This window comes from Thrips palmi, unplaced genomic scaffold, assembly GCF_012932325.1.
Source record: "Thrips palmi isolate BJ-2018 unplaced genomic scaffold, TpBJ-2018v1 HiC_scaffold_18, whole genome shotgun sequence".
Taxonomy (NCBI): domain Eukaryota; kingdom Metazoa; phylum Arthropoda; class Insecta; order Thysanoptera; family Thripidae; genus Thrips; species Thrips palmi.
Genome location: NW_023144627.1, coordinates 559 through 11,712, shown reverse-complemented (window position 1 = coordinate 11,712; position 11,154 = coordinate 559). Strand labels below are relative to the sequence as shown.

At 44.5% G+C, this 11,154-nt stretch overlaps 1 protein-coding gene and 1 long non-coding RNA gene across 2 annotated transcripts; one reads left to right on the top strand and one right to left on the bottom strand.

The window, feature by feature from the left end:
- On the top strand, nt 1-2,251 carry LOC117644917. The gene is made up of 3 exons (XR_004587682.1): nt 1-18; nt 696-1,072; nt 2,142-2,251. It is a non-coding gene; the product is annotated as an uncharacterized LOC117644917 (long non-coding RNA).
- Nucleotides 2,252-7,780: 5,529 nt separating this feature from the next.
- On the bottom strand, nt 7,781-8,309 carry LOC117645102. The gene has a single exon (XM_034385019.1). It carries the CDS (start codon nt 8,303-8,305, stop codon nt 7,781-7,783), a length of 525 nt encoding a protein of 174 aa, XP_034240910.1. The 5' UTR covers nt 8,306-8,309.
- Between the last annotated feature and the right edge of the window lie 2,845 nt (nt 8,310-11,154).

The window sequence follows — 11,154 nt, the reverse complement described above, 5'->3', positions numbered from 1 at the left end:
CGAGTGGAAACCGACGTGGTGAGTGGCGCTGGCTTTTCGCCGAGAAGTCTCCCTAGACAGGCGCGCTGCGACGCGGACCAAGGGGAAACAACTCGAAAATTAATTCAATAAAAATTTGAAATTCACCGAAATTTTTTAAAAATTTTGTCGAGGTTTCCCTCAAACTTCAGTAGCTTTTTTTATGTAGCTGAAATTTTTTTGATTTGTACACCAATATTCGTTAGTACCCCTTGGACGTGACAGGCGGGATACATAGAAAGAAACTCACTAAGATTCTCCGAAACTACACAAAAAATTCTTGGTCTTTTACGAAAAATCCCCACAGGAACCTTCGTCAAGTCCCAATTTATTTCCAACGGTGGTCATTTTATCGTATGACATTGATAAACAACGTGAATGCTCAGGGGTTTTGGCCCGAGCAGCTCATCCTTTTTGTATCTCACCCTTTGGGATCTTAATGATCTCAACAAAAACGACGGAGATCAATCTTTTCTGAAGCTAACCGAAATTCTCAAATTTTTTTTTTTTTGCCATGGTTTGGTGTGTTTTTCGCAAAAATTATTTTGGCCGTAATGGCCGGGTCACAGGTTCTGAGGTGCAATAACCCCCCGCCCATTGCGAATTGGAAAACGAATGTCCATTTTGATGTGCGGTGGGGAAGTGTCTTTTTTGACGGTGTGGTGCCTGCCCCGCAGACGCAGTGCTTGCCCGACAGCGTGCTGGTCCAGGTGTTCCGACACCTGCCATTGGAGGACCTGCTGCTGTCCCGGGCGGTGTGCAGGCGATGGAGGGACCTGGCGCTGCACACGGAAGTTTGGTGCACCCGCGTCGTGGAGCTAGACTCGGATCACCTCTACCGGAGACGTTGGCTGGCTCTGAACCTGGGTCTGCCCCTGGCGCCCTGCATCCAAAGTCTAGTGGTTTCCATGAGCAAATTTCGCCTTCCCTCATTCTACTTGCCACCATCCCGTGCCCAGTGCGACATCTCAGGATAGTTTGCTCTCTCTACAGAGCGGAAGATTCAGCAAAGTTGATGATGCGCTGTGCCCTCGAGAAGATAATACGTCGGCAGGTAAGCAAGAAACGGTCTTCTCGTCATTTTCACTGACCAGGTGGTCAAGTATTGCTGACAAATTTGCATGCCCACATGAAATGTTTTGTACAGTTTTGTGGAGACATCACAGTGTTTGGTGAAAAAAACTTATCGTACAATTTCGAAAAACCGCCAAATTTCCCCTTTTTGTTCAAAATATCGTTCAAATTTGTACGAAAAGCTCGTGTGCACCAAAAACTGCGATGTCTTACTAAATTTGTACAAAAACATTTTGTGTGTGGGTCTGTGAAATAGCTGTTAGGCAATAAGCTGTGCACACTGACAAGAGAACATGTTCACGCGGTTCTCTCAGATTTCGTTCAACCTTTTTTTTCGTACGAATGCAACATAGGTTGGTGCCAAGATATATATGCACACCTGTTCCCAATATTCTTTAATCCAAAAATTTGGGGTGAAATGGTTCATGTTTTTACATGCAATCAGCAGATTTTCGGTTTTAATTAGGCAGTTGAACCAAATATGAAGAAAAGATGATCTGTAAGCAACTTATCTTCTCATTTTCGTTATAAAGGGGATCAAACTTTTAGAAAATGGTGAAAAACTCTACTTCCAATTTTCTGACGTGACAGCCGGCAATGACCTACACGCTGAAAAAGGATTTTTCCCCCGTTCTTACGGTTAAAAGGATTACAAAAAGGTGAGGACCATCTTGGCACAACTCGGGGGTGCATTCTCCCTCAATCTTATTTTTTGGGTTTTTTTTTAAAAAAAAAAAAAAAAAAAAAAAAAGGTTTGGATGAAATCTGAGTGTGCTACCTGCATATTTTCCCCTTTAAGAATGAAATAGTGATGATCAGGACTGTTTGTGGACGAGGTAGGTTCAAGGGTTTATGCTTGACTCGCGCATAGTGAGGCTTAATTTTTACCAGTGTGGATCTTTCAAAAAGAAAACATTTTTTTAGTTTAATCTTTAAAAAATCTACGTGGATTTTTAGTTGAATCTCGGGTCTGAATATGGATAGTTCAAAAGGGAAGCCCACATTCGATTTTTTTCGTCAAATCACCAACTTTTCGTTCGTGTTCGCAGGTATCCCTCCTACGGCTGAAGCATCTTGACATTATTTGGGGGGGAGTGGTCTGTCAATGATTCGTGGCTGCAAGCCATGTACAGGCTGCCTGGACTGGAGCGTTTGGTCGCGCGGATAGTTTCACAGGCAGCACGATGCCTGTGCCAACGACATCAATTGTCCCGCCATCGAAGGGTCTAATAGCCTCAGGTAACACGGTATTGCCGTACACTGAAATTCAAAGTAATATTGCACGTTGGGGCCCGCGACCCCCCCATCGCAGGGGGCAAAAAACCCGAAAAGGTAAGGCCCCCAAATCACCGCAAAAACATTAGAATCAGCCAAACAAAAAAATCGCCAAAACACAAAATGACCGAAATTGGGAAATCACACGCCAGGCCAAAAACAGTCCGAAAAATTTTTTCCAAAACAATCCCGCAATCACGTCAAAACCCTGGTGCGTCGCGAATGGCAAAAAAAAACCATGAAAATTTAAAAAAAATGGCAACATTTTTTCCGTATGTACCGAAAAAAGTTTTTTTCCCCCTCGACCTTGCAAGCCTCACCTTTTGCACCTTAAGTGCAATGTCCCAAAATGCCCTATCTAAAGCTGGGAAAAAGGCTTGCCTTTATGTGAATGTTTTCATTCACCAATTACGAAAAACTCATAGCTTTTGGGTTCTAGTGTTTAGGGAGTCAAAAAATAAAAAGAGTAATTTTTTGAAAAAACACTTTTACCCCCTCCATTTTATTTTTGGGGATATACCCACCCGAAAAGCTTAAACAAAATATTTTTCCGGCAAAAATTTATTAGCTGGTTGCCTAGTAGATAACACTTTCGGCCCAAAAAACAAAATTATGTATTTTTCCTCGAATCAAATTTTTTCACCCAAATGGCTGGGACAGGGTCCGTTCGTAAAATTGTCCGGGGCAAAATTTTTCCCCACAGATGGGCTGCGGCCATTTTCTTACAACCTAGAAAACAAAAAATGCGCATTGGACATTTGCTTTTTTTTCGGGGTTTTTTTAATTTTTTGGACATAGGCCTTTTTTTCCAGTTTATGTAATTGGCCAGTTCCCCCAAAAAAAAAAAAATTTTTTTGGGCTAAAAGTTTTTATTTTGGGGAAACAAAAAAAAATTTTTACATATTTTTTTGTGGAAGAAAATTTGCTCTACGGAAAAAAATTTCAAAAAAAACTTTATTTGATACTCCTGAGAAAAGAATCCCCCCAAAAATTTTTTTGCTACTCCAACAATATTTTCGCTTCCAAAAACAAAAAAATTCCTCTTTTTAAAAATTAAAAAAAAAAAGGGGGGGGAAAAATCGGCCGCCCCTTGCCCCTAGCCCATTTTTCGGGAAAAAAATAAACGTTCCTAGGGCATGTCGGATAGGAAATTATGGGAAACGCCGTTTTTTTCCCTATTTTTTTTTTTAAAGGGGAATTTGTTTTTCTGGGGGTTCGGGTGGAGGGGCTGTGGGTGACCGACTGGCGCCGCTCTGCCCGCAGGGCTTCAAGTGGCCCGGCCCCGTGCTGTACGGCCACGTGCTGGACTGCTGGAGCGCCACGCCGCGTCGCTCGGAGGTTCCCTCCCACTGGTACATTGGGAGGGCCTGCCCGGCGCCCTGCGTCGCCTGGCCTCCATGCCGGCGTTGCGGTCCGTGCGACTGGACCTGTCCTCCTCGGCCCCGGCCAGCGCCACCACCAGGCTGCAGCCGGCCGTCGTCGGGGAGGGGGCGGCGCTGCTGCGCGCGCTGCCGCTCACGTCGGGCCCTGAGGGTGGGCCCGACCTGGGCGACCTGGCGCCGGGGCAGTGCTGCTGGGGGCGGCCGAGTCCGACAGGGCGCGCCTGGAGAAGCTGGACGTGCGGATTGAAAGTCGCTCCAAGGCGGCCCCACCAGCGACCCCGTTCCTGCAGGTAGGGCGGGGCGGGTTTTTATGTCAACATCGATATCAGTTGTTGTAAGGGGGGACCCTGGTGAAACTTTCAACTAGGCTTCAAAATAATGCCAGAAAGTTGAAACTTTGTTTAATTATTAGGTTCAGGTGAGTTCAACTAGGCTTCAAAATAATCCCAGAAAGTTGAAACTTTGTTTAATTATAGGTTCATTATGGTGAGTTCCCAAAAAAAATTCAATCCAAAATGTTGAACGTCTCTGAGAAAAGTGGCTTTTTTGTGTTTTTTTTGAGCGTTGGGGGAAAACTTCCTGCGTCTTTAAAGGGGGCGGGAAAATCTTTAAAATTTTTTGGTTATCCCAAAGTTGTATAAAAAAGATTTTAGGGACGGGAAATTTTAAAATTCAACTTCTGTCCTGAGATTGAGTTTTAAAATTTAAATTTGAAAAAAGTGATTTTTTTGCCCTTTTTTTAAACTTTTAGGCCTTTGTAAAAAAAAAAAAAAGGGCTGATATCAAGATTCCGTCACAAAAATTTGTCGACAAGTCATCAATGAATGAGCCCATGCAAGACACTCATGTAGGTTAAACCCAGGAGAGCAGGAAGTCTTTCAACGAAAAAATTTTTTGTCGACTGCCAAATGTGAAAATTTGAACCCAAACGACAACTGATCTAAATGTTATTTCCTCCAAATGATAAAGAAACTCCCCACTTAGCCTATAGGTGTTCAACCTGTTTTGAATATAAAACCTTCTATGACTTTTTTATCTTGAACTTTAAAAATACATTTTGGCAATTTTGGCAATTTTTTCACCAGGGCCCCCCCCTTACATTTTTCCAATACACTCTGCAAACTAATGTGTGCCCGGCATGCACTTCTTGGCCATGCCCGGGCACACCTTCTTTGCTGCTGCCTCAGGCACACCTTGCTTGTATGCCTGAGGGATGCACCAAGAAGTGTGTGCCTTGGGGTTTGGGGGTGCGTGCTTGGCACAAACTTGGGTTGCAGGCACACACTAAATGTCATGGGACATTTTTTTTTTACGGGTTATGCATGCAAATTTAAGCACACCTACGCTGATACAATTTGTTCCCGCCTGGCGAATTTTGTCCGACGACTAAAATTTTATAGACAATTTGCCCCCTCTGGCGCACATAAAAATTTCTTCACCATCGGTTGCGCCCAAAATTGCTTTATTCATGGGGCAGAAAAAGTGCCATCATGTTTTATATCGAATATTTAATTGTTGTGTTCAATGTTTGAACAACTCCTTTGTTTTCACAGTTTTTAGGAATCTTCACTTTTAAAAAAACTTCTCTTACAGTTTTCTTTGTGACGGGACCACGTATTGTTCGCTTTTTCTCAATTTTGTCAATAAAAAGGCAAGTATTTTTATATTGGTATTGGTTCACCATTTCCCTATGTTGAAAATTTATTGGGAAATTTTAATGAAAGATATTGGAATTTGCAGTTTTAAGATATTGAAACTGTATTCAATGCATTGAAACACCGTCCCCCCTTTGCCTGCAGGCGCTGTGCTTCGCGCTGCCGAGCATGCCGCTGCTCAAGGAGCTCACCGTGGACTCTGTCTACGAAGAGGCGCTGCTCGGCGTCGTCTGCCCCCAAGCACGCCGTCGCTGAGGATGCTCCGCATCGAGGCCAAAACCCCCTGCCGCCGCACTGCTGCCCGCCTGGCTGCCCGGCCGGCCGTCAGGGCGTGCGTCTCGCGCAACCCGGCTGCACCTGGTGGTGAAGCGGCCCGCGGCCTGCCAGTGCCACCTCTGCGCCGGCCTGGCGTGCTACTGCCTGGCGCACGCCGACAGGCACAAGGCCCTGGGCCTCGTCGGCCACGCCGCGGGCACGGACGAGCTCTGCACCGACACCAAAGAAGTCTTCGGGGGAACCTGCTGGATTGTCATCTCGTGAGCCCCTCGCGTTTTCATGCTGCTGTAGTGGTGTCACTCGTTAGTGTATTGCTCTGCTCAGTGCTTTCTCCACTTACATAAGGCCCTTTTTGTTTGTTGGAAAGGGAAATTTACACAGCCCTTTTTCCCCATTGAAACCGGCAAACTGCTGGAGTATTTTTGTTCTATAATTTTTCTGGAGTGAATAAACAATAGCAAATCAGTGATCAAACCATTTCTTGTTACCTTCAATAACTTTCCGCCAAAAAAGTAACTATTTGAGTTATTTCTAATCAGATGTCAAACCCCGGCACTTAAGACTGTTCACAACAAAGGAATGAAAGAGACTTTCTGCAACACGTATTTTTTGGCGTACGATTTTCGTTTTATCCATTCCATTTCCTTAAGGTTCCAAAAGAGATGTGAAGTGTTACATTACCATTTGCATTCAAGCGCGGATCCAAGGGGGGGGGCACCGGGGGCGAGTGCCCCCCCCCAAAACCTCAGACGCGCATGGGAAAAAAGGGAAAGAAGGGAGAAAGAGAGGAGGGACGAAAGAGGAGAGGAGAAGAAAAGGAAAGAATGAGTAAAGATAAGCGGAAAAATTGGAAAGTTTGAATTTCAAGTGCGGAGCTTTCAGCTCGCTTCGCTCGCAACATGGAACAGGCTTGGTGCACAAGTAATTGCCGTTTCGGTCTAAGTCATAGCCTTGAAACGAATAGGAATAAAGAATAGTATTGGTGGTTTGATGCGGACCTGGGTAGCTGGTTCTGCTATCGGGAAATTGTTTTAGTCTTTCATAAGAAACCTCTTCAACTAAACGCCAGTCTAAATTTGAACGGCCCATGGCTTGGGGTTTGCTTCGCTCGCAAAGTATCTGTGTTTCTCTGCTTTTTAGATTCAAAACTTTGGACTCTTGTTAAAATTGAGCCTCGATTTTGAGAAAGTATGAAGCTTGCGGCTCGCTACGCTCGCCGGCAATAACTACATCCATCCTTTAACCCATAAACAAACCCGTAGGGTTACTTATTAGAAACCTTTCTAGATCTAATTAAACGCCACTCCTAATTTTGAAACATCAGTGGCTTGTGGCTCCCTCTCCTCTGTTGTTTTCACATAAAAACCTTAAAAAAGAACAAAAATTCAGCCCAAATTTAAACAAGGTCGGTAGCTTGCGGCTCGCTTTGCTCGCCGCAAACCACGCGACTTGTATAGTTCAAAACCTGCTATCCACTCACACTTCGATTAAGAGTATTCAAATGCGTACTTTGCTGCGAGAATGGCCCACTATACTCTTTTAACGGTCAATGCGGCGGAACGTCTCAATATCGGCGATCGTGCCCCTGTATGTAGGCAACCTGTGATACACTTCTGCCAAAAGTGCCCCCCCCTAAACGAAAATCCTGGATCCGCGCCTGTTTGCATTACATTTCTACAGCACATTTATTGGAATTATTTTGGATGTACAGCATTCGTTTTACATTTCATGTCTATGGTATAAAAATTTAAAGAAGAAATGTGATAATATGTTACATTAAATTACGATTTCCTGAAACACGAAGATTACTGTGCTTCTCTGTAACTTTTTGCCACAGTGACGTGCGTAGTTTTTGAGTCTTTGCTTCACCACTGCACACTAAATGTTACGTACAAATTTGTACGAGACATCACAATTTTTTGTGCTCACGAGATTTTCGTACAATTTTCGTGCGAAAAACTGCACATTTTTCGCCATTTTTGTACAAAATTGTTCAAAATTTTGTACAAACTTGTAAGAAAAGTTAGTCTGCACAAAAAACTGTTGTGTCTCGTACAAAATTTGTGCAAAAACATTTAGTGTGTGAGATGAAGCGCGCCGCTAGAAGTCCTCGTACGCGACCCGGTCGCACTGCTGGCACTGCACGGTGCAGGCCGGCAGCGCGGCGCGCGCCACAGTGAGCTGGTCGCGGCAGGCCCCGCGGTCGTGGTCGTAGCGCCTGAACACGAGGCGGGCGAGGGCGGCGCACGGGGCCAGCAGGGCGGCCAGGTCGCTGCAGCCCTCGGGCCACTCGCCGCCGGGCACGGCGCCCATGTCCAGCCACAGCACTTCCAGTGCAGGCCCGTGGGCCAGCAGCAGGGACCGCGTAGTGGCGAGCGGCAGGCCCCCCACGCGCAGCCACTGCAGGCTGCTGCGGTGCGGCAGCGCGGGCAGCACGGGCGGCGCCTCGTCCAGGTCGCCCTCCGTGCACTGCAGGTCCAGACGCCGCAGACGGGGCATGCCGTGCACCGCCAGCAGGTGGCCCTCGCCAGGGTTCCACACTCGCAGCTCGTCCAGCGACGGTGAGGCGCTCACCAGAAGCTCCAGGAACCAGGCCGGGTCCGAGCTGCAGAACACGTTGTTCATCCAACGCACCTGCCGGCAGCAAACGCAAACAGTGTCAGGGACACACACTAAATGTTTCTGTACAAATTTTGTACGAGACATCACAATTTTTTGTGCTCACGAAATTTTCGTACAAATTTGCGCGAAATTTTCCACAATAAGGGGAAGTCTGTCCAGTTTTTCGTACAAAAATTCGCACACGAAAAGTTTGTGTGCACAAAAAACTGTGATGTCTCGTACAAAATTGTACATAACATTTAGTGTGCAGGGAGAGCGGGTCGGCAACACTCTGATTTCAAACTAAACTTGGCTAACTCAACTGTGGTAAAACTAAAGAGTCCACTGAGAATGGAATGGGTCACCACCATCACCCTATAAATGGGTGATACAACTTCGCTGCCCAATTTTGGGTGACGAAACAGTCATCACCCAAAACTTTGTTCTTCAATGACAAATTGTCGCTTTCTACATCCAACGACATTTCTTTCGCTTTAGTTAATGACATTCTCTGTTTTGGAAGGACTAAATTTTCACTGATCTGATTGTTTCTGTGCAACGATTTTTGGCGAGCGATAGCGAGCCCATGCCGTGTTTGGGGGTACCAAAAAGTGACTGGTCGTGCGTCTGTCTGTCTGTCTGTAACTCACTCACGTTTCTCAGCAACTACCGCACAAATAGTTTCAAAATTTCGCACCGGAAGGCTCCTAAATCTTCCCCAGGGGGAGTTTATCTTATATTCACGATTACTATTGTTTGAAATATTCAAAACATCTTTTTGAATTAGGTTCTTAGCGTGGTTAGGTTGGCAGTGGTTGGCAGCTCGTAGCAATTTTTCATACTTGCGGCCGCGACTCTCAAATACGGGACCTGGCAAAACATTGGCAAATAAAACAAACTAAAGAGCAGAAGGGCTTAGAAGTGAGTACGGTCATAGTTTTTCGATATTTTAGAATGATTGAAACCCCTCCGGAGTGTCAACTCAGTGAAATACGGAAAATGAAAGTGACAATTATTACGCGTTTCGTCCGTCCATCCACCCCCTCCCCTCCCCAGCTACAGGCAGCCCCTGGCAACTCCCATGCCCGGGCTGTCCACACGCTCGCCGCGCTTTTCCGAGCGCCGGAGCGCTGGCGACGCCGTTCCGCGACATTTTAAATCGCAGAAAATATTGAATATCAACTATTAGAAACATATGATGACCTCTAGGCGATGTAAAATTTCACGCAGAATCGTTTTCTGTACTCAGTTTGCCAATATAATGAACGGATGTGGAAATAAATGCGAAATAAGATAACGCCACGACGCCTGTTTTGCCCGCCGCATATTTCCCTTTTGTTAATGCAAAGAAACTATAACATTTAGAGACAAACGGGCACTTGCAATCGAAAGGTCACACTTCTTTCCTTGGATTTTTCACTATGGAATGAATGCGAGTCCAGCGGAACGATCAAAAAGGTCGAGAAAGAAAGACGCGTTGGGATGAAGAGGTTATGTTGCCCTAATTCATCAATCACGTTCTTTGAGTTACCGTAAGTGTTTCAGCGGACTCGCATTCATTCCATAGTGAAAAATCCAAGGAAAAAAGTGTGATCTTTCGATTGCAAGTGCCCGTTTGTCTCTAAATGTTATAGTTTCTTTGCATTAACAAAAGGGAAATATGCGGCGGGCAAAACGGGCGTCGTAGCGTTATCTTATTTCGCATTTATTTCCACATCCGTTCATTATATTGGCAAACTGAGTACAGAAAACGATTCTGCGTGAAATTTTACATCGCCTAGAGGTCATCATATGTTTCTAATAGTTGATATTCAATATTTTCTGCGATTTAAAATGTCGCGGAACGGCGTCGCCAGCGCTCCGGCGCTCGGAAAAGCGCGGCGAGCGTGTGGACAGCCCGGGCATGGGAGTTGCCAGGGGCTGCTACAGGGGAAATGTTTTAGTCAGTGGAGTGTGTTTGATAATTGCAAGAATGATTTGGTCTTTTTAACCTTTGTTAGTGTATTTCCATTTATATTCTCAGACACTATATTTTTTAGTTGTTTGCTTTGCTCAATTACAAGTTAGAAAATATATTAATACATTCTATGAGTACAAACCAGATGCTAATCTTGCCAAAATAAATAGTCTTTGCTGACTCCTGGCACTGATTCTGGGAAAAGGCTTCATTGCAATGCTGTGAGTTTACTATAGTACTAACCTTAAAGAAAACCATATGATGAGTGAGTGTAGCGCATTCAAGGTTTGACATTGACATCAGATTCAATGAGACGATTCACTGACTTGGTCATATGATTTCATGAGACGATTCTTTTAACTTAATCATACATTGTCTGCGACAACTGGTAATTTGTGTTGGTCATGGTTTGAGTTGGCTTTTTTTTTTAATTTACTCAGAATGTTAGGTAAATACTTTTGCTAAACTGTTTCAAAGATTAAATAACACACCATGACTATCATTATGAATAAGCTAAACTTGCGTTTAGCAATAAGTGGCCTCGACATTGGATTCTATGAAACGATTCATTGGATCTGACAGAAGGTCTTCTCCGTAAAGTAGTTGAAATCAGCCTGCCTGTAAATATGTCTCTTTTTAATTAATGCAGATAAATCAATATAGTTTAATCCACTAGTTTAAACTAAAAGGAAGAAAGGCTTTTCAGGTATTACTAATAACATTGCGTATTCATAAGTTCAGTAACAAGGAGATATCAAATGGTAATTGAAGTATTTGTGAATCGTATTAAGCAATTCAATGCTGGCTGTTAAATGTTACTCGACTGAGTAACAGGGTCAGGGTTCATGGCATGACACCATGAACAGGAAACGCTCTTAAAAAACCTAACAACTGAAGACCCATACTTTCAACTAGA

Excerpts from the sequence above, each read along its gene's own strand:
- LOC117645102 (XM_034385019.1), bottom strand. The coding sequence starts at position 8,305 with ATGAACAACGTGTTCTGCAGCTCGGACCCGGCCTGGTTCCTGGAGCTT.